Source organism: Camelus bactrianus, chromosome 20, assembly GCF_048773025.1.
Source record: "Camelus bactrianus isolate YW-2024 breed Bactrian camel chromosome 20, ASM4877302v1, whole genome shotgun sequence".
NCBI classification, from domain to species: domain Eukaryota; kingdom Metazoa; phylum Chordata; class Mammalia; order Artiodactyla; family Camelidae; genus Camelus; species Camelus bactrianus.
The window spans coordinates 2,327,168-2,350,337 of record NC_133558.1 but is presented as its reverse complement, the minus strand read 5'-3'; the positions used below and the strand labels follow the sequence as shown (position 1 = coordinate 2,350,337).

The window sequence follows — 23,170 nt, the reverse complement described above, 5'->3', positions numbered from 1 at the left end:
TTCCTCTGACAACTTAATAAACAGGTAGCAATGCGCTCACAACATATTGTCAAATGTGGAAAAATACAGCCTAGATAGAAACTGTCAGCACACACGCACAGAGCATTCTGTGTCAAGTTGTGTGTCAGGAGAAGGCACACGGGGCTTCCTGGAAGGGGAGACGTCCCCCCAGGCGTGCCCTGGGTAGTAAAGCGGCAAATTACTAACCAGACACATAGCCTAGTGACAGGTACTCTGAGACAAAGAGAAGCCTGGGGAAATCACAGGAGCTCAGTAGAGGACAGACCCAGCCAAGGGTCAGAGGGGACTTCCCAGGTGACACGGGGCCTGGACCAAGAGAGCATGAGAACACAGAGCTTCAGAGAGACTGGGCGTCCCAAGCTCACCGGGCACAGAGGGCTCATGCGCGGGGCAAGCGAAGCATACACTGGCAGTCAGGGCCAAGTCGTGGGGACCTTACAGGTCAGGCTAAGAAGTCTGGATTTGTTCAAAAGACAGAGGTCCCCCTATAAGATTTTTAACCCTAGAGGAAAACGAGGGGAGAATTCTGAGAACCGTGTCAGGTTTACAGTGTGGGGCAAGCAGTCAGGAGGCAGGACCAGAATGGACTGCAGATGGGGGCCGAGGTCAGCAAAACTGGAAAGTGGCTGTTCCAGTACCCCGAGCGACGGCAGCCCAAGCACAGCAAACCAAACATGATGTGCACGTGTGGAAGACAGTGGTAGAGGGAAAAGGGGGAGAAAGATGACAAAAATATTTAGGAGACAGGACCACCGTGACTTGGCAACCAGCGGAAGTGACACATCAGTGAGACTGAGGGGTTTCGGGCACTTCCCAGCTTCGTGCTTCCACTCTTAACTGAACGATGGCGTCAGAGTGGTTCCTCGTGTGAACGCGGCAGACTTTTCACATGTCCTAACAATAGCATCTGATGGTTTCCATGTTGGAAATTAAAATCATCACTGTGACTGACGGAGAGTCATCAGTGAGATTCTACTCTGCGATCTTAACAAATAAACATTTAGCCCCAACACTGAAAACAACTGTGAAGTGGACATAACTGGCCCTTAAGATTCATCTCAGCACGGGACAGCTACCCCTGGGCACCTGTGACCACAAGGGGGTGCGTGGGATTCTCTGCACGCACAACAGGATCAACTCCCCTCTGAGGCAGACCCTTCTCCTACAATCAATACTCTAACTTAGGATCTAACCCGCCAGGGCATCCCCCCCGCCAAAGCCTTCAGAAACACAGGGAGAACCTGATCATATAAGAGGGTGGCAGTTAGAGCTTCAGATGAGGTCTTGGCTGGGCTTCTGCATTCCTTAATCCTACCTAGAAGCGTTATACTCCCGGGCACATATGACCGCGCTAAAAACCGAAGAACCAGACACATGGGTTTTATCTTCGGTAGGCCTCCACTGCCCTCTACACAGAGTCCAACCTCCTCAGCATCCATACAACGATCCTCACGATCATGTGGTGCATTACACAACTCTGGTCTCCAAACCCAAGGCCACAGTAACCACGTTCCACTGGCATGACCTGGATCCTGATAACAATAGACCAAAGGTGGATCCAAGATGAACTCTGCCAGGAATGTCTGTCTTCTCAACCATCTCCCTCACTCAAACACTGGCAGAGAATGGGTCTGCAGTACATGACAGCTAGTAGAAATTCAACTGATTTGTCCAATAGGAAAAAAAAATTCCCCAGAGGCTGTCTTACTGAAGGACAGCAGCTAGTTTTATACCTAACCCTGCAATCTAGTCCTGCATTCTTTTTTACACTCACTGTATAAATCAGTCTGTCAAATTCTTTTTTTCTGCCATCATGCTGTTTCCCTAATTAATGAGTTAAATAAATCTTGACACACGCTCCTTCTACATTTTTTAATGGATACTTTCACCAAAATAGCAAATTTCCCATATCGCGTTTTTCTGTGTGAAATACAGTAGGTATAAGCCCGAGAAGAAAGAGTTCACTTATGAAGTTTCACAATCCAAATATCCTTACCAGTCAGACGTTTTTTTAAATTAATATTCCTATGAGAAGTGTTTCATCATCTGGAACCTAGTGAATCTTCCAGTAGCTGCAAGTTTTGCTAAGCATTTCCATTACCTCCCAGGGTTACTTAGGTCAGTCTGAGAGTGGGTCCCCGTATTTTGAGTCTCAACTCAGCCTACCAACCATCAGCTTGTAATAGCTGAAGAAAGGTTCACAGAATGAGTCCAAATTGTTCTACCAGGACTTCGATCTTGCCCCTACCAACACTATTACTCAGACCTGCCTGAGGAGCGCAAAGAACATCAGCACAGAATCATGAAACTACTTGGGACTCTGAGGACTTACCAAGTCTTTGGGTAAGTTTTGGACCTCACATTACACATCAGCAAAACAGGGCAACACCATTTTCCCTGCAGGGTTGCTGAGAGAATTACAGTTAGGCTGGCTCCCTACAGGTGGAGAACAGGCGTCAGCTTCCTTGACTTAAAAAATCAGAGTGGCCCCGGGCACCCGGTTCGAAGCAGTTAAGGTTTTCCCTCCTGGACCTGGGCGAGGTGACGGCCAAAGGCCCCTCCAACCCTCAGGGTGTCTTCCTCCGCAAAACAGTTTGTTGAATGCTTTGGCAGAACTCAGCCTTTTCCGATTATCTACCCGAAAAGACGGGTTTACACTGTTCGACAAAGCACTTCCGATGCCCGGCGCTGTACCAGGTCTGAGACCCGCTCATCTTGCGGGGTGGACACGTGCTTTTCACTCGCCCTCAGCTGTCTCCCGGCCTCCTGCCTCCAATGCGGGCCGTCCACTCGGGCTCCCCGCCAGCCCGCCGGCCCTGGGGAGAGCCGCGCGTCTCCGGCAGCCCGGCCTTCGCAGAGCTCGTGTCTCCCTCACAAAGTCGCTCCTCCCAGGGCGCCTCAAGGCGCTGGGATACCCGAGGGACGCGCGAGCATCTCCCGCCCCATCCGATCCCCTCCGCGCCCTGCGGGTTCCCGTAGCTTACAACGGCTTCCAGAGCCTGGGCGCCGGCCCCGCCCCGCCCCGCCCCGCCCCCGCGCCCCTCTCCAACCTATCACGTCCTGCCCCCCCCCCGGCATCGCACCCTGCATGCTGGCCCCGCCCCACAATGGCCCCGCCCATTCCCTTTCCGACCTATCACTTTCCGGCCCGGACCTGTTGTCGGGCCTTCACTTGGGGCCCGGCTCCCAAGACCTGCCCACGTCCCATGACCACAATGGCCCAAGTGATCTGCGGGCTGGCGCGGCGCTGGTGCTTCGGCGCTCTGGGAAGGTGAGTTCCCAGCGGGCCCAAGGTCGCCGGGGGACGCTGCCGTCCTTGCGGGGCGCGGCCCTGTCTGTCTTCGGGTCTCCAGGAGAGAGCGACGTCAGGTGTCCTTCTCCCGTCGCGCTCCCGCGGGCCGGGAGGGTCGGGACGGCGGGGTCCGGCCTTCCCGCGCGCGGTCCCCGGCCTTCCCGCGCGCGGTCCCCGCCGCCAGGCGCGGAAGCGCTTTGCTCAGCGCAGGGGCGAGTGAGCCGCCCTGCGGGCTCGTGCCCGCCGCGGGAACGCGCGCCCTGTGGCCGGGCCGGGTGCACCCGTCAGCTTCCTGGAGACCGTCCTGCTCTAGGGCTGGTGGTGGGCTGCGCAGTCGGGCTCCCTGACACCAGAATCGAGCTGTGCACAGGGGACGAGAAAACCCCGCCGCGTGCTGGTTGTGAGTGATTTTCCCGATTTTATGCATTAAATGGTCGTGTTCTGTTATTTTTTAAAATCAATTTATTTTAAAATAAGTTTGCACCATATTTTGTGAGAACTTGCACTTTTAGGCCTTTATGGACATTTTGCATTTTCCTTTCGTTGTCCACTTGGAACTTGCCAGGTGCCAAATTCGTGTAGGGTGCAGAGTTTTTCCCTTTTAGGGCGAAAAAACTAACTCAACTATTTAATACTAAACTTATAGACTAATTTTATCGAATGACACACTAATTCAAGGTTTGAACCTGGAGTTCATTATACTTTTTGAAAGTCACATTATTGTAGCGGAGGTGACACATCTGTCAGGCTTGTAACTGTATTTGTGACTTATTTGCAGCTGTATCATTTTAATCATCTTTGATGCCATTAACTTTGTTACAGTTATGACTTTGTACGTTGTTTGCTTGTGACCTCGCTATTGTGCGTGGAGGTTACCCTCCCCTCTGCTTCCTGTGTGCGCTTAAAAACTTTCTTACTCGGCAGTGCTTGCTGTTACTGCTCTGCTTTTACCTGGCTGGTTAAATGTCACAGGGTGAGGATTGAGTGGGTCTGCTCAGCCGGCTTCACAGACTAGCATCCAGGGCAGGTAGATTTCCCCCAGGTCAGTACCTCTCCATAAGAAAGCAGCGCTCTGGGTTTGGAATGCCAGCTACCACTCATCTGTTCTGAAAAACTGATTGTGTCTTCATCCCACCCTCTTTTCATCTGTGTGTGTGTTAGGAGACACATTTTTGCTGAGCAAAGAGAAAGAAATTGACCTGATAATAGTTTATACTTTGTTAATCAGTGACTGTGTGACTGAGCAAAGGACTTGTGTACCCACGGGGCAGAAAGCCAAACTCTGACAGCAGGTGTTTGCAGCAAAGGAAGGATTTGTTACAGGGTGCCAAGCAAGCCAGTGGGAGAGAAGCCTCAGATCCACTCCAGCTTGGTCTCTCATTAGGGATTTGTTTGTTCGTTTGTTTATGGAGAACAGCAAAGAAGTTGGGGTTACTCATCCTCTTGTGACACATCTTAATTGGCTCTAGTTTACACCTCTCAGGCCAGGTGATCCATGGCTCTAGGGTTCATCAGCTCGTCAGCGAGGATGCACGTTAACAATGATGTCTGTAATAGCAATTTTCGTGCAAAAATGATGTAATCAACAACAGCAATTTTAGTTGTCTGACTCTGGTTAGTGTTCGCTTAGCACAGGATTGAAGTCCGAAGGGACCAGAAAGGGCATAAAGTTTTGGACAGAGATGAATCTTAAACTCAGTAAGGGAACTGTTGCCAAAAAACTGGCCTCTGTACCCCAATGGCCAAATTGAGACTTGGAGGCAGAGTTTTGGGAAAATGAGAAAAGAGCAGCTTTATTGCTTTGCCAGGCAAAGGAGAGTCACAGGCTAAAGACCGTGAATCCCTCTTGGGGTTGGTGTCCTGAGGTTTTATAGAAAACTGGATGGCACAGAAAGGCAGCAGCAATCGGTGTTTTCTGGGCTGCTGCTTGCTTCTGGATGAATCCACTTGGCATCACGGAGAAACCCTGGAGGGTCTGTTCATTCTTTGAGGCTATCAGCCCGTGATCACCTTTCTGGAATAGAGCTCCTGGGTTAAATGACAGCTCTTCCCGATAAAGAATGCATAGGGAGTGGAGAGTGTAAAAAGCTCTTCAGCAAGTGAAGCAGAGATGGGGGTTTGTCAGATAAGAGAGAAAAACCGGTTGCAAGCATTTTACATCCGAATGAATCGGCAAACAGCTTTAGCATCAGAGAAGCTATTTTGTTAGTCTCCTGCTCGCGCTCTCAGGACTTGGTTGTGGGGAGACTCAGTTTTCAACCGCAGAGACTGTTTCTGGATTTTGGGACACAAATGCCTGAATCCTTTCTGTGCACTTTACCCCCTGGTCTCAGTATCCAGGTTTTGTTTGGGGGGTGGGGCAGGCACATTGTGCTCAGAGACCAAGATTGTCTTTGCCAATATTTCGTTTAACACTAATTCACCATGGGAATTATCATAATTTCAGAAGCTAGTAGCACACAGGAGAATGTCTCTTAATAAGCCAGTGAAGAAATCATATCCCCCAAACAGATGATAGATACTACTGTTCCAGGCAAGGGGTGATGACAAACATAAAGTCCAAAGCTGATGCAGGAGAACAGACGTGGGGCATGAGAAGGGCCATGTCCCTGGGACGTGCCCCGCCAAGTGTGGATCCTTGGCTTCGCGCAGGAAAGAATTCAGGTGCGAGCCACAGTTGAGTAAAGGTAGATTTATTCAGAGAGATACATTGAAAGGCAAGAGGACAGCCATGAGGTGTGGGGGTTGGGTGCTGAGATTAAAAGTAGGTACACACTCCATAGACAGGAGAGAGGGGGTCAGCTGCCAGGCGAGTTTTTATGGGCTTGGTGGCTTCATATGCTAATAAGTGGAAGGACCAGTCTAAGTAGCCTCAGGAAGGAGCTGGGATTCCCAGGAAGTTGGCCATTTCCCACCCTTTGACCTTTCGTGGCTACCCTTGGCACTGTCATGGCGCCTTTGGGTGTGTTATTCACCATGTTAATATATTACAGCGGGCGAATCATGAAGCTCAAGGTCTACTGTAAGTTAAATCTCTTGTTATCTTGAGCCTCAAGGCCTATTGGGGTTGAATCCTTAACAATTTTGATGCTAATTGCTGTGGCATTCTTTGAGTAGCTGTGCCATGCCCCCTTCCATCCTGTCTCAAAGCCAGTTGAGATGTGCCTTTTCTAGGAGAAATGCACGGCCACCCCTCCCCCTCTCACAGTTCTTCCGTGCCGGGGGCAGAGTCACAGGGCTCTCCAGCTTCTGAGTGCTTTTACCTGTTTCATCGTAATTGCTACAAATGCCGCGCCAGATTGTAGCTGCTGCTGCTGTTTTAATTTAAAAATGACCGCATTTGGCTTCTGTATTGATTCCTTATCTGGGGACTGTTTTGGAAAGCACTCAGCAGGTCGCTGGGCCAGCAGAGGGAGGATGTTTCTGGAGAGATGCAGTGTGTTGGTGTGGAGGGTGGGAGGGCGGGAAGCCAGCTCCCCTTTTCAGTCCCCTGCAGGTCCCCTGCCTCCAGGCGCTGCCCCTGCACTTGGGCAGGACAGCAACGAGGGCCAGCCAGAGGGACCTGGAGAACGCAGTGCATCAGGTGAAACTCTGGAAGAAGGACCCGGGAAACGAAGTGAAGCTGAAACTCTACGCGCTGTATAAGCAGGTGAGAGAGGTTCTGAGCAGGTGGTTCCTCAGATCGATGTGCTGTATGTTTTCCTAGAATGCAGCCTGAATGTTTCTAGGGTTTGTGTCGCTGCCTTTCCTCTAGAGAGTTTCTCACAATAGACCTCAAAATACTGTTGAGGCGAAAAGCAGCCCCTCGGGATCACTTTAGAGTAAAAGAGACTGAAAAGTGTAACAACCACGTATCTAGACCTTCTTTGACCCCCAGCTCAGGAGCCCCCTCAATCCTGCACTTGGTATCAGAAGTGGGGGGCAGTTTGACGGCCAGTGTTGCCTCTAATTTTCAGATGGTTAACTCTTGCAGGGTGACTCTTAACCTCTTTTTCATTGGAAAGTCTTAGACTCCTGTGCTGCCTTTGGCTTTCGAAGCCTCTTTCCTCTTAGCTAATTATGTCATGAAATTTAAATGTTTAAAATGTGATTATTAAACGGAGTGGTAAGTTGCCCTTTCTGAAGAGTAATTGAGTACCTGTTTTATTCATCTCAAAACACTCACTCCCCTACCCTCAAACGTGTAAAATTTAGTTGCTTTTTGTTTTCTGTGCACGTGGCCTTCAGTTAGGTTTCCTAAGGGCCAGTGGCTCTGAGGGCCCCCCTCGTGCTCCCCCAGCTACAGCTCTGTTGCTCAGTTACCAGAGATCCAGCACGAAATTAGTGGGTGATTTGTAGTACCTTTAAACAGGCTTTAAGAATATACTGTGTTTTCTACACGTTTGTCGGCCAGTTACCTTTGAAGATCGTTTGCTTGAATATTTCAATTGTGCATGAAGACTGTGGTCGTCAGTGTAGGACTAATGAACTATTTGGATTCTTTTTTAAATACTTTCCCTGAACCCTTATCCTGCATTGCTTTCACATGCAGGCAGTTATAACTTACTTTAGGGACTGATAGCCTGTTGCATGTTTTGTCTCTCTAGTCTTTTTTTCCTGTTGTTTGTACATTTTTAGCAAGAGCATCAAAGAGAGGCCAAAGGAGGGGGGAACCCAGGTCGGCTTATGTGCCTTGTGAGACTGCTCAGGAGGGGACGGTGGACTCACACTCATGTGCGCTTCCTGGGTTGTAAATATCCAAGGCTCCAGCTTGCGTGGGGGTTTGACCAATAATTGCCCCTCTCCTTTTCTCAGGCCACCGAGGGACCGTGTAATTTGCCCAAACCAGATATGATGGACTTGGTCAATAAGGCCAAATGGGACGCGTGGAGTGCTCTTGGCAGTCTGCCCAAGGTGTGTTCACGGGTGACTCTGCTTTTATTTTACTTGCTGTGCTCCTGGGGGAGGTCGGGTACGTCTGATGACTAAGCTGTCACACGCACACCTTCTAGATCTGGAGGTCCCTCTGCTGCACCAGAACCTCTCTCCTCTCTTCATCGCAGCTGGCTCCTTGTTAGCACACGGAGTTTCTCAGCCTGCTGCTTCGTTGACCAGGGACTGAAACAAGTTGTTGTGTCTCCCCAGGAAACTGCCAGGGAGAACTACGTGGATTTGGTGTCCAGCCTGAGTGCTGCATCCGAGCCCCCCAGCCCGGCGAAGCCTGCAGCGGACGGGGAACAAGCGGGAGGTGACCTGGTGGTGACCTCTGAGAACCACATCACAACGATCACGTTCAACCGGCCCGCCAAAAAAAATGCAATCACCACTAAGGTAGCATCACCTGCCCGGGGTTTCATCCCGCTGCTCCTTCCCTCCTCTCTCCAGGTCACTCAAAGCCTGTCCTGCTACATTCCTGTTTTTGTGACACCTCTTGTTTGGTTCATTCAGGAAGATCAGTAATTGTGGCTGCTTCGTACAGCCAGGTTGGGCATTCGTTATTTAAACTTGTGAGTTTCAAGTAGGTTTGATGTGTCCGGAAGGCACTGCAACTTTCCTAATGATGGAAGCACAGATAAAGGGCTTAAATGTAAATGAGACCCATGTTGCTGTTACAGAATATACACAGAGGGTCTCTAAGGTTGGCATTGACACCCCGGGAGTATCTTCGTGTCATTTGGGCTTGAGAGTGAGCACTAGTCTACTCACATGGAGCCGTATCTTGTGCATGTGGAAGGAAGAAGCAGAGAAGGACTTAAATGGATCATAATCCAGCTCTGCTTGAGGGGGCCGCTTCCCACAGGCAGCAGGAGTCTGCGAATCTGTCCTTGAACTAGAACGAACAACAATAAAAACAGCCACTCCAGCAACCTAAGTGTCCATCGGTGGATGACTGGACAAAGGACATGTGATACGCACACAGGTTTACACACGTATTCATGCACACAAAGTGGAATACTATTCAGCCATAAAAAAGAATGAAATCTTGCCATTGGTGACAACATGGATGAACCTTGAGGGCATTGCTGCCTTTTAGTGAACTCAGAAAAGACAAACACCATATGATCTCACTTAAAAATATGGAGAACAACAGATGGGTGGTTGGCAGAGGTGGGGCGGGGGCAAAATGTACAAACTTCCAATTATAAAATAAATCAGTCCTAGACAGCACGGCAACTAGAGTTAGTAATACCGTATTGCCTGCTTGAAAAGTGCTAAGAGAATCAATCTTATAACTTCTTGCCACAAGAAAAAAATTGTAGCTGTGTGGTGACGGGTGTTAATTTGACTTACTGTCATCATTTCGCAGTGCATACAATTACCAAATCATGCTGTCCACCTGAAACAAATGTTAAATGTCTATACCTCATATTTTTTTAATGACTCACAGTTTAAAAAAAAAATAGCCACTTCAACTCTTTCCCCTTGAAAGAAAAATAATAGGGAATTAATTGGGTGCTTGGTGCTGAATTGGGGGGTCAGAGTCAAGAGTGCTGAACCTCCTTTCTCTGGGTTTATCATCTCTATTGTGGTAGGAAAAGTATGCTAACTTTTGTCTTAAATAAGAATTCCATGAAGTTGGCTGTGTGCTGTTCAGTTAACAAAGCGTTTGTTTCCTTTCCTCCTGACTCACTTCTATGTGATGGTGATGGTAACAGTAACAAGTTCGCTTCGCCGAGTGCCTCGGGCGTGTCAGTACTTTCTAGACGGGGGATTGGGGGTCTCTTTAATCCCCGCAAGGAGCCACTGTTACTACTACTTAACAAGAGAATGACTAGGTTGAGCACTGGCTCGCTGCAGTTCACATAACCAGTACACAGGAAGACCCGAGTCGGAGCCCTGATCTCCCATCTCCGCATCCAGGCTCTTAAACTGTCACCCCGTCCTGCGGTGTCGTTGTAACTGTAGTTAATAGTGGGATTAGCTCCTTGCTCCCTCTCTCAGTGGAAACGACTTCCCCTTTGCTCATACATTATTTTTTCAATCAAGAACGTGTATCTGTAAATGCCAGCCTTCCATCACCCTCTCCCGCACTGAAGTCTCACCTAAGGTAGAAGCTGCCTCGATTTTAAATGCATTAAAAGCTATACCAGCTGCACATCCAGGATTTTCAGAGACATTGCTGATTTAAAATACTGGGTCCGCTGTTCTTGACAGAATCCGGCCTCTGACTCTCATTAACATTCCCGGACTGCCTGCCACACGCCTGCTGTCTCTCGACGTCCCAGGTGGAAGACTGCTCTGGGGAAATCTTTCTCTGGGCACCCCGCATCCTACCCTCCCAGGAAAGGACCAATGCCTCCTCTGAGCTTTCTGCTGCTTTATGCTTTATACCCGTTTTAGAGCTACCCACCTTTGTTCATTCCAGAAGCTCAGGGACTGTGTCTTACTTGTTCACGTTTGGGGAAAAGTGGACGTGTTCCCCAGCGTCTGGTATTCCGCACTTGGTGCATCACACACATCAGGTGATTGGGGGAGCACTGGAAGTCTTTGTGGTGTCTTGGGCTGCCCTTTGGGTTCTGTAAATACAGCCAGTGTGTTTAGCACCTTACAGAAAGTGGGCTTCATCTGGGATCCACCGGGTGATGGTCATTGTTTTCAGAGTTTTTTTCTTTTCCCTCCTCCTCCCCCTGTCACTTAGATGTATCAAGATATCATGCTTGCACTTCAGGCTGCCAGCAAGGACGACTCGGTCCTGACTGTTCTAACAGGTAAGATATGTTCTTGGGTTTCTTAATTAAATCTCTGTTTGGGGGCTTTTCCCACGAGTAAATAAGTTCTAAGATCTTTTCCAGTACTGAGGCACTCTAATTCTGAAGTATGTAAAAAGTATGGTAGAGGATTGATATCTTTATCATGTAAAAAGCAGGTACAAATTGCTAAGGAAAGTACTGAGACCTACTAGATGAATTGGTGAAATGAATAGGCAGTTTATATGAGAAAGTCCAGGAAAACGCAACCAGATTAATAACCACAAACATAAATCAAAATGATGAGATACCATTTGATGCTTTTCTAAGTTAGCAAAATTTCAAATTATAGCCACCTTTGACAAAATGATGGTAGAATTGATGCCTCTTAATACCTCACTACTAACATTATGCCTCTGAATCACGTCTTACCGGCTGTGTCTCGTACAGCACATGGTTGGGTCTCGCCCCTGCGGTCCAGTCTGAGTTTTCTTGTAAAGGAGCGCTTACCTGCCTGGACTCACGTACGTGACAGCTGCGGCACATCGTAGTTCGAGCGTCTTACGTGCTTTCTGTTTGTAGTGCTTCCTTTGATTGTTATTTTTCACTTCCTGGTCTGTGTTTTTCTTGTTTCGCTTTGTATGTTTTATTTCTCATGGTTTGGAAGTGTTTTTTTTTTAACTGCTTTTAGTAATTACTTTTATAGGCCTATGTGGTACCCATCAGCATTTGTCGTACGTTACTCCCTTTGCACTGTAGTTGCCCCTGTGAAAGGCAAGGAAGTTAGTGTGAATTCCACCTCAAACCTCTCTTCCAAGTTTAGAGTCTATTAAATAGAGCTCCGTTGTCTTCTAGCATCAGATGTTGCTGGCGAGAAGTTCGAGGCTACCGTTAATTTTGTTTTTAGCACCCTCATAAGGTCATTTTTTCCCCCCAGAAGACCATGGGGTACTTTTCCATTCTTTATCACTTTTTCCTAGGAAATAACATATCCTTTTTAAACAGATTATGAAGACATTGTTGGAAGTTTTCTTTGATAATATCTCTGAATATTTTTGTTTCAGTTGATCTCTTTGAAAAATTCTGATTTTGAAAAAGAAACGTCTGGTCTGCTAGGACCATTATCTGTTATTTTCTCTGACTTCTTAACTCTTCTGTTTTTCGTGTGTTCTGCTCAGTTCTCTCGAGTCCCTGGTCGCCTTCTCAGCACTGCCCCTTCCCCCTTCCACCGCTCCTGGTAGCGCCGTTTCTTTAGTGGTTGCGGTTTCCGCTTGCATTGTTTCCTGAACCCTGCCCGGTCACTCTCTGTCGCCCATCGCTTCTGTTTTGAGCCACTTCCACAGGACAGCTCAGCTCTTAGTTTGGAGAAGAAGTCTCATTGTTCATGAAATTCCTGAAAGTACTGTTTATGACACTGCTCTCATCTGGCAGAAGCACAGGGAAAAACTTAAGGAAGAGACTTATCATGTACAAATCCTAGCTCAGTCGTACGTAGCTCGTTGTTCCTCAGCGCCCCAGATACAGCTATCTCGAGCCAGACCACAAACACGTGCTCAGGGTTTTTCCTTTGAAACTTGCCCTTGAGCCCATTCCGGTGTGTTCCTCTGCCCTTTGCGTGGGTTCCCACTGAGCTTTGTATCATCAGACCAGGGACACGTGCCAGGCCTCGTCTGCCTCTCCCTCCTTGGTGAACCTTGCTCTCCCAGGGCACCAGCGTGTCTCCCCCACGGTCCCCCTCCTCCGCCCTTGTTCTCCTGTCTCTGGCCGCCCTCTCTGACCTCCTCTGCAGACTCTTCCTCCATGTGGCCAACCAGTAGGTGAGTTCCTGAAGGCTCAGCCCTGGGCAGTCTTCTGTCCTCACTCAGTGCTCTCCCTGGCCCCCTGTCATCCACGCCCACCCTCCCCCAAAAGCCCGCAGGCCAGTGATTCCCTCGTCTGCATCTCCAATGCGGGACCCTCCACGGGGCTCCTGGCTAGTCCCCCACCTGGCACTCCCTCCTGGTGTCTCCTCCTCCATCTCTGTCTCTCGACCCTCTTCAGTTTCCATGTCACGGTGGTTGCTCCGTATCTACCCTGCTGTGGAGACCAGAATCCTAACATTCAGTATTGACGCCTGTCCTTCCCTCACCTCCCATGTCCCCTCCAATCCCATTCACCTCACGTCTCTGGACTCGGCCCTCTGTCTCTGCCTCTGGTGCTGGCTTCCGTGGGCTCCTTGGTCTGTCTGGTCCCGTTGGCTGCTGACACCCCCCCGTGCCCAGTCCAGTCTCCTCTCTACATCCAGTGTTATCTTTCTCCAAATAAAAATCTTATTCCTCGCCCATTTAAAACTCTTCAGTGACAGCAGGACAATTGAGTGGGGAGAGAAAGCTCTTTTCATAAATGATGCCAGAGCCACTAAATATCCACGTGAGGGAAGGTGGTCTTCAGTCACATCGCACACCCTGCATGGGCTTTAAAAGTTATTTAAGCATAAAATCCAGAAACAGAGAGCTTCTGGGAGAAAACATAGACTGCTCTGTGGCCTTGGGGGAAGCAGAGGCTTCTTGCGCAAGACAGATGCATTAACCGTAAAAGAAATGATTGACAAATTAGACTTCATCAAAATGTAAAATGTTTGCTTATCAAAAGGCAAGAGTGAGAAAATAAATATACAAACCCCAGCTAGGAAAAAAGAAGCTGCCGTATGTAAATCTGATTAAGGACTGAAATCCAGAATGCATGAGGAGCCCCTGAAAATTAGTAAGATGAGCAACCAGATTTCAAAGCTGGAGAAAAGACTCGGACACTTCAGAAGAGAAGGTATGTGAACTGCCAGTAAACACATGGAAAGGGGCTCAGTGCCACCAGTCAGCAAAGAAATGCCAACCCAAACTACAGTGAGGTGTTCCACCCACCAGAACGGCTAAAATCCATTCAGAAGATGCCAACACTGGTGGCGACGTGAAGTAACTGGACCCCTTGCACATCTCCCACGTGAGAGCACTTCGGAGAGTTGCTCGGTAGCTTGTGGAGTTAAATGCACATGCGCTTGGTGGCCTGCCTGGCCACTCCAGGCAGGCCCTCGGGAGAAGTTAAGCATTATGTCCACAGAGCCGCTCTTCGGGAACTCGTGGCAGCCTGATTTACAGTAGCCAAAAGCTGGTAACAACTCAGCGTGTGTGTTAACAGATGGGCAAATAAACAAATTGCTGACTGTTCATACAGTGGAATGCTACTAGTGATAAACAGGAGTGAAAAAAATGAGACAGGAACACGGGTGAATCTTTAGAACTTGATTTAGCAAAAGCTTACAGACCCATAGGGGCACATAGCGTGTGGTTCCACCTTGGTCACATTCTGAAATAGGCAAGACTAACGCGTGGTGATTGAGGGCAGAAAGCAATCGCCTGGCGGTGAGGTGGGGAGGCCTGGCTGGTGAGGGGCGCGAGAGCCGGGGGGATGGAGGGGCTGGGGCTGGTTCTGGGTGGAGAGCACGTGCAGGGTCTTTATAATCAGAACTCACTGAGCCGAGTGTTTAAAACTGGTCATTTTAGTGTATGTAAAGCATGCTTTAACACAAAGCAAAACACCTTCCATGGCTCTTAGAATCAAGACAGAGCTTCTACAGGGAACTGTGTTCAATGTCTTGTAATAACCTTAAATGGAAAAGAACATGAAAACAAATACATGTATGTACATGCATGACTGGGACATTGTGCTGCACACCAGGAACTGACACACTGTGATTGACTGTACTTCAATTTAAAAAGACAGAGCTTGGACCATGAAGCCCCACGTGGTCCCTTCTGCTCCAGCTCCATGGTGCTTTCAGCCCCTCATACACTGGGGTCCCCCTTCCCCAGGGCCTTGGCACATGCTGTCGCCGCTGCATGAATATTGTCCCCACTTCCTTTTTCTTTTCCTTTTTTTTGAAGTCTGGTTGATGTACAGGGTTGTGTGAGTTCTGGTGTGCAGCACAGGGATGCAGTTTTATGTGTATCTGCTCCTTTTTAGATTCTTTTCCATTACAGGTTATTACCAGGTATTGAATAGAGTTCCCTGTGCTGGACAAGCAGGTCCTTGTTTTTTACTTCACTCCCTTTTTCTGTCTCACCTGCCCATCCTTCACATCTGAGTTCAGCTGTCCCTCCTCTAGCCAAGCTCCTCCCCGAACTCCCTGATGCGAGCCAACCCTGCTGCACGCTCTCCTGTCCTCGGGTACCCCCTTGGGTATCGGCTGCATTGCGCACACTTAGTTACGTGTGTTTCAGTCCAGGTCCAGCTGATGCCCTAGTGTGGGCGTCAGGGCAGGGGCCGTAGCTGGTTCACCAGGGTGTTTGCTGAGCGCAGCACCGGGCTTGGCGCGTGGCAGGAGCAGCAGGACGGATGAGTGGTGACTCATGGACTCTGTTTGCAGGAAACGGTGAGTATTACTGCAGTGGGAATGACCTGACCAACTTCACTGACATCCCCCCCGGAGGGCCGGAGGAGAAAGCCAGGACTAACGCCATTCTGCTGAGGTAGGAGGGGCGTCCGCTTGTCCCGGGGGCTTATCCTTGTTCATCAGCGTGGGAGGCAGCCGAGCAGAAGGGAAACAAACAGCCCCTCGCGCGTCAGCACTGTCAGCCGTGACTTTGGACGAGCCTGTTTGTCCAGGCTGCTCCTGTCAATGGGTGGGCGTCCGCCTCATCCCTGTAACTCCTGTCACCCCTTCTCCCTGCTGCTCCGCACGAGACTTGGTGGGAAAGCATCAAAGTAAACATGGTTCTTTGCTATTGAGGCACAGAAATTCAGCCAGTTTTCTCCCAGCCAGAGGAGAGCATGACTCCCATGGCTGGGGGAAGAGGAGACTTGAAGTCCTCTCAGCAAACACAGAGGACACGAAGGCTTCTCTCTGACACTCTGATCTGTCCCCGCCGAGCTGCGACACGGCACGTGCTCAGGCAGCCGGCCTCACTTCTGAGTCTGTAGTAGATGGGACTCACGGCGCAGACCGCGCTGCCTGCCACACACGGCCTGAACCAGGGTGCACCTGGGGGACTCTGTGAGTGTCCCTTCAGTGCCACTAGATGGGGTCCTGGAGGGGTCTGGTGTGGGAGGCCAGGGAGGTGGCGAGACAGGGAGGCCCTGCTGGGCGATGCGGAGGCCTGGCCTGGCCAGAAAAGGGTGTGATCTCAGACTCGCCCCATGTCGCCTGCACTTGAGGAATGATCCTTAGAAACGTTTACACATACTTTTATCTTTCCATGTCCGTAGGGAATTTGTAGACTGTTTCATAGATTTTCCTAAGCCTCTGGTCGCAGTGGTCAACGGCCCAGCCGTGGGCATCTCCGTCACCCTTCTCGGCCTGTTTGACCTCGTGTACGCATCAGACAGGGTGAGTCCGCTCCCAGAAGTTCAGACGTCATATGGGTAACAATGAGATCCTCTGAATTCTCCTTTGCTGCTGCGAGCAGCAGGCTGATGACGGGCGGTTCGCGGTAGAGTGGACTGCAGTTACGTATTTCCCAGAGAATGAGTCTAATTCAATTCGTTTTATTTTCCTTTCACTATTAACCTGAGTTTTCCTAAACACCAGCATTGTGAGCATCACCCCAGCGCCTTCATTCTGTATTCTATTCCTGTTACACAGCAGTTACTCCATTTTATTCCCAAATAGTCAGGAGTCCTCGAAAGCTCGTTACTGGCATGGGGGTGTGGACAGCAGCTTTGGAGGTTCTGCAGATGAGTTATTTGATCATTTTTTCCAACTAGATGAGTTCTGGAATTTAATTCTAGAATAAAAAAGGACTTCCAGGCATTATGTATTCTCACTCCCTCCTTTGCAGGTAAGCAAACCAAAGCTCGGAGAAGTTCCTTGCCTCCTGTTCACCATCGAATTAACTAGATTTTAATTTCTATTCATCCTCCATGCACGAATACATGTCATAGCAAATACATGTCGTAGAAAATAAAATTTTGAAAAATATGGAAAAGTACAAAGAAAAGTGGGTCAATTGGAGAGTCACTCGCACCTCACCATTCAGAGACAAGCAGTGCTACCATTTGGGCAATTTATCTAATTTCACCAGTCCCTGACGCTGGCACACTAGGGTATTTCCAGCTTTTGTCACCGTAAACAAAGACGTGACGAACATTTGTCTTGGAGCTCTTGCCCTCGAACCTTTGCTGCAGGACTAAGAACCACCTCTCAGGGTTAATGGCGCCTAGAGTGACTCTCACTTTTGCCTCGTGGAACTGGCTCACGTGAGCCGGGCAGGGAGCGTGTGGTTTTCCCCGCTGAAGAGGTCCCTGCTTTTGTTCGGAGGCATTCCCTCCACTAGTAGGACCCTATATTAGGGTCCTTAACTTTTTTGGTTCGTCTTTCACTGGGTCCCATTCAGTCAGATCGGCCGTGTTGTCAGATCTAACTCTTGTTACTAAATAACTTTTCCACAAAAGTAGCAAATGGGATTCTCGATGTGGGGCTACCTAACCTTTATAGGTGGAAGTTTCCTCTCAAAAGCAGAAATTAGTAGTCTTTGGTCACATTCTGTATGTTAAATGATCAGTGAAGTGAGCTGCTTTGAACCGGGGTGGGGTCGGGAGGTCCTGAGCTGGGCTGGGAGGCCTCAGTCTTAGTGCTTGGAGGCCAGATGCCATCACACTGGACTCTTATCCTGACTCTCCCACTGAATTCAAAAAGGGAGTCGTATACATTGTCTTTTTAAAGACTTCTAGGACTTCCATCTTATGATAGAATTTGAATTAAAATTGAGACGAGGAAGATATGTATGTACTTAAAATATATTTTTTTAAATGCTCAAAAGATTTGGCCCAAAGGAAAAATCTGACAATTAGTGACCACTGCTAAGAGTTCACACAACTGAATTAAACCAAAGGTCAATTTAAAATCAGGGAAAGACACAGAAGAAAGAAGCTGTGGAGAAGAATTGCTTTTATAGGATTTATCATTCCCGGCTTCATGAATAAATACTGTAGTAAATGAGGGTTAACATTTAACCCATGTGCCGAAATTCTTCTTCACTGTGGGCAATAATGAATCCTTATTAGCTTTTGTCACTAATTGGCACATGTCCTCTTTGGGTCAGTAGAAAGGCGGAAATCATAAAAACGATAAATATTTGGGTGCGCGCTGCGTGGCAGGCACTGAGGTGACGTGCACTGAACGTGTTCAGGGCGTGCCCGCGTCACTGCCCCGTGAGACAGGCGCTCCCGTCCCTGTTCTGCACAGGGGGGCCTGTGGTCCAGGGAGGTCAAGGAACGCCAGGGCCACCAGGGAGCCTGACGCCAGTCTGACCCTTAATTACACCTACTGCTCTGTTTCTTAAAATAGGCTAGCTGTTTATAATAATGTCTATACACAAGTTAAATGCTGCTCGTTAGCAGCTTGGTACACACCTGCTTGTGGCTCCTTACCAGGGTTGGCTTTTTTTTTTTTTTTTTTTTTTCAGTTTTCTGTTTCTGTTCCTTAGGCTAAGACTTCACAGTACATTTCCTCAAAGTTTTCTTTTAGGGGGAAAAGAGACAATAGGTGACATTAATGACTGTTTACATTTTTATTATTTTACTGTATATGCTTCCTACATTATGTATGTACGTCTTCTAACAACATTCATGAAAAGTAACACCAGGTGTGGTGATGGGAAATGAAGTCTCGATATTCTGTTTGCAGAACCGTCAGTTATAAGCTAACTTCCTTTTGTAAGAATTTTTCATTCATCAAGGAACAAAATATTTCTGAGATCTAGAAAAAAGCTGAAAATGACTATATTCTAAGTAACAATATTAAAGTAGTTTCTGACATTTAAAGCTGATCAAAAAACTGGGGCAAAATTAAGACAAATGACAGATTGGGGAAGTAGTTTTCAGCTCACATAATAGAGGCTAATCTGAGATTTAAATATGTCTGTGACGTGATGGATCAACAACTTGATACAAAGTTGAGCAGTTCAGAGGAATGAGTAGCCCACAGAAAATAAAGCGTAAATGACTCTTAAATGCACGTGAGAGAGACACCCTTAAGGAAAGGACTTGCAAACGGGGTATACAAAGAACTCTTACAACTCAATCATAAAGACAGCTAATCCAATTTTTTAAAAGTGGGCGAAGTATTGTAAGCTTCTTCACCAAAGAAGACGTGCAAATGGCTGGTAAGCACATGAAAAGATGCTCCCATCCTTAGTGTGAGGGAAGTGCAGTTTAAAACCACAGCGAGACACAACTGCACACCAACTGGTGGTTACAATTTAAAAGACTGGCGGGGAGGGTATAGCTCAGTGGTAGAGCACATGCTTAGCATACACAAGGTCCTGGGCTCCATCCCCAGTCCCTCCTCTAAAAATAGATAAATAAGTAAACATCACCACCACCACCACCCCCGCAAAAAAATGTAAAAGACGTAATAAAAAGGTTTGGGGAGGATGTGGAGCAGTTGGAAGTAAGGCACTGCCGGCAGGACTGTTAAATGGTGCGCCTCCTTGGATGGTAGTTTGGCAACTACTTAAACAGTTAATCCACACGTTTCCTGCACAGCCCAGCAATTCCACCCCTAGGTATTTACCCAAAAGAGTTGAAAACATATATTCATAATAACCTTATTCTTAACATACAAAATACTAGAAATACCACAGTGGTGAATGGATAAGTTGTGACACATTCGTGCAGTGGACTACTGCTCAGAAAGAACGGGGAACAAACCCTAATGCAACAACTTGGTGACTCAGGGACAGAAGCCCACAGAAGGACAAAGGGCAACAGAATGTATGATTCCATGTATGGAACATTCTGGAAGAGGCAAAACCAGGAACAGAAAACAGTTGAGTGGCTGTTTAGGGGTTAAAAGGAGCAGATTGACTGAACGCAGCGCAAGGGAACTTCGGGGGGACGGAACTAGCCTGTATCTTGGCGATGGCGGCGCGCACGCAACCGAATGCACCTGTTAAAACTCCGCACACCTCGTGCTGTGAGAGGGCGGATCTTGTGCGCACACGGGCAGACCTCGGGGTGTCGCGTCGCGGGCAAAGCACGTCGTCGCAGTGAAGTGCGTCGTGGGAGTTTTGTGGTTTCCCGGTACATACGGCGTGATGTTTGCGTTATGCTGCAGTCTGTTAAGTGTGCGATCGCGTCATGTCTAAGAAAACCACTAGACATTAAAAAACAGCTTTAATTTAAAAATAATGCTGTTGGGAAAACGGCACTGATAGGCTTGCTTGACACAGGGTCGCCGCAAGGCTTCAGTTTGTGAAAAGCGTGCCGTCTGCGAAGCACGGTAAACCCAGGTCTGCCTGTGTAGTCAAGCCACAGCAATAATTGTTTTTCCTGTTCTTCAATTAAGTGTTAACAAGGATATAGACAAGTAGTGATTTTTTTGAACTGATGTATGAAGTGATTCTCTCTTCTCGTGTTTTCCTCCTGAAAGGCAACGTTTCACACTCCGTTCGGCCCCCTGGGCCTGAGTCCGGAAGGCTGCTCCTCCTACACCTTTCCGAAGATGATGGGCCCCAGCAAGGTAATCTTTTGGAAGCCTTACAAATGAATGTTAATAAGTCACCTCTGTTCCAAAAGCAACCCCCACACTCTGTTCTTCCCCTGTCACGCAGACAGAAGAGACGGAATTACTTACTCACCGAGTCTGAGTGTTCTAAACGTCGGGGACCCAGGCTTGGGAAATGAGGCAGGAGGGAATTAGGAACTCTGCAGCCCTCAGACTGGGGTTTGCTCTCAGGGCTGGTTTGCCTGGTGCTCACAGCGCGTCCAGCCTGTCACCAGCCTGTCAAACGGGGCGGGAAGTCCTCCCGAGTGGTGCTGTGGCCACTCAGGTCTGACCCTGCTGTTTTTTCTAGGTTTTTTTTTTTTAATGGAGGTGCTGGGGGTAGAACCCAGGGCCTCGTGCTGTCTTAGCACGCGCTCTAGCACTGAGCTATACCCTCCCCACCCCATCCCTGTTGTTACCGGGACCTACTGCCCCCCCTCTGTGTGTGTGACCCCAGGGGACCATGGCAAGACCGAGAGCCAGGGCCCAGGGAAAGGTTTAGCAAACATTCTCCGAGACCCAAAAGAGGGGAGTGGGAGGTGCGCCTCTGTTCTCTGCTGTTAGGTTTTCATAGTAAATATATATATGTATTCAAATATATATGTAAATATAATGTATATGTGAATATATATATATATATATATGAAATCTGTTTATTCTGCCACATACCCTGAACTGTGACACTGATTTTAACTTTGAAAAGTTGGGCAGAACCAAGTCTAAGGCTTAGAGCATTTGGCTGTGAGACAGTCTTTGCTTCCGCGGAAGAGACGTGGCAGACGTGGGGAAGCATCGCCGCTTGGGGCCCCGTCCTGTCAGGCACTGAGCCTTGCTCTTCCTCGCTTTCCTTCAGTTGAGTAGGACCAAAGTGGGCAGCCGTGCAGGGGAAGGCGGCTGTCAGAGCCAGGCCACCGTGAGTCTCCAGGGGAGGGGACTTGGACAGCTGGTGTTTCTGAAGGTTAGTTAGCATTGCCTGTGACCGTGATTTTTCTCTGTTTTTTTCCCTTTTTAAGACAATTGTTTATAGTGTATAAAACAGAAGCTCACAGCTGCCCTGTGCTGTAGAATCAGCATCTGATTCCGCAAGGCTCCTTCCCCCCCCCCCCCCCCGACACTGACAAACACAGAAGCAGCAACCTCTGCAAACTTAGAAAGCCTCGAAGACAGTCTGCAGATCACTGCCTGTGGGACCTGGCTTCTCCCTTACGGAGAAGTACTGGCAACCTCAAAGACCAGGAGTGAATTTCCCCGCGGACCTGGAGGCCTCGTTTCCTTGCGTTAACGTCTCAATCTTGCTTTTCCCCTCAGGCAGCAGAGATGCTCATTTTTGGGCGGAAGCTGACAGCTCAGGAAGCCTGTGCTCAAGGACTTGTGACCGAAGTCTTTCCTGACAGCACTTTTCAGAAGGAAGTTTGGACCAGGCTGAGGGCCTACACTAAGCTCCCTCCAAACGTTAGTATTTGGTTGTTGTTGTTTTTTAACTCATAAGAGACATGGAAATAATTTACCTGCCTTAGGATAGCAAGCAATTTAAAATCAAGACAGGGACAGGGGTGGGGGGTGGGTATAGCTCAGGGGAAGAGCGCGTGCTCAGCATGCACAAGGTCCCGGGTTCAATCCCCAGTCCCTCCATTAACAAACAAACCAAAAATTTAAAAATAAAATATAGGTTCATCGAACAAATGTTTCAAAAATTCTTTTAAAAAATAAATGAAACCAAAATATATCTTGGTGGCTTTAAGCACGTCTACATTTCTGATTAAATGTGGCCGTAACAGTTGCTAGAAATACTGATCTTTATAAAACTTAGCGGAGAGGCCTTCCGTTTCTGTGCTGTGAAAACAGAGGGGCAGCCCTTCCTGGGCTTGCCTCTGCGGAGGGGGATGGGCGGCACTTGCCGGCATGCCAGACAGGCTGGCTGACGCTCTTACCAGGCAGCACTTCTGGTTTTGTATGTGAGAGCTGCTGAGTACCTCATATTCCTACTGCTTGGAGTGGTCCTAGAACCAGAAGCTTTAATTTCTTTTTTTTTTTCGGGGGGCTGGTGGTTAGGTTTATTTATTTATTTAATGGGGGTACTGAGGACTGAACCCAGGACCTCGTGCATTCTCAGCACTCAGGCCACCACGGAGCTGTCCCCTCCCCCAGAAACTTCAATTTCTACGCGCAGCTTCTTAGAGATGTGTGCTCACGAGCCGCGTGTCCCCGCGCCCCCCACCATGGTGCGTGCATTGAGAGCTGAGAAGCCCCGTCTTGTGGGCACACGTTCTTCAGGTAACAGGATTAAATGAACAAGGGAGACAGGAATCAGGATGGCAGGATAACCCCACTCCTATGAGAGTTCCTCTTAACCTTCTGGCTGCTTTTGGTTTTTCAGGCCGTGAGAACTTCCAGGGAGGTGATGAGAAGCAAGGGGAGGGAGCGGCTGCACGCCGTCAACGCCGAGGAGTGCGGGGCCCTGCAGCAGCGCTGGCTGTCCGAGGAGTGCACCAGCGCTGTCGTGCGCTTCTTGTCCAGGAGGGGGAAGCTCTGAGTGGCCGGAGGGGCTCCTGTCTCCGATTTCCAGTTCTGAACTAAGTGAGCCCCCCTGTGCCTTTTGGAGTGCTAGGATGTAGCTTGTGATGGGTGTACCCGCCTAGGGCCCTGCTGAATAAAGAACCATGTGAAGATGAA

At 48.7% G+C, this 23,170-nt stretch overlaps 1 protein-coding gene and 1 long non-coding RNA gene across 10 annotated transcripts in view; one reads left to right on the top strand and one right to left on the bottom strand.

The window, feature by feature from the left end:
- Positions 1–3,314, bottom strand: part of LOC105079781 (uncharacterized) — a 24,739-nt gene extending 21,425 nt beyond the window's left edge. For 7 of the 8 annotated variants that reach the window (XR_012500913.1, XR_012500914.1, XR_012500915.1 and 4 more), the window contains exon 1: positions 3,176–3,314. This is a non-coding gene — a long non-coding RNA (uncharacterized LOC105079781). Of the gene's footprint in view, positions 1–3,154 lie in introns of all 8 variants that reach the window. The other variant, XR_012500912.1, reaches the window with a different exon arrangement.
- ECI2 (enoyl-CoA delta isomerase 2) lies at positions 3,160–23,170 on the top strand. Of its 2 annotated transcripts, none has more exons than XM_074348038.1 (10): positions 3,160–3,292; positions 6,800–6,962; positions 8,108–8,206; positions 8,438–8,623; positions 10,932–11,001; positions 15,380–15,482; positions 16,219–16,339; positions 20,384–20,473; positions 21,806–21,949; positions 22,875–23,170. In XM_074348038.1, the coding sequence occupies exons 1-10, from the start codon at positions 3,228–3,230 to the stop codon at positions 23,028–23,030; spliced, it is 1,197 nt and encodes a 398-aa protein (XP_074204139.1). In that variant the 5' UTR covers positions 3,160–3,227; the 3' UTR covers positions 23,031–23,170. The 2 variants fall into 2 exon arrangements, with proteins under 2 accessions (XP_074204139.1, XP_074204140.1); XM_074348039.1 differs by lacking the exon at positions 22,875–23,170 and adding an exon at positions 22,611–22,754.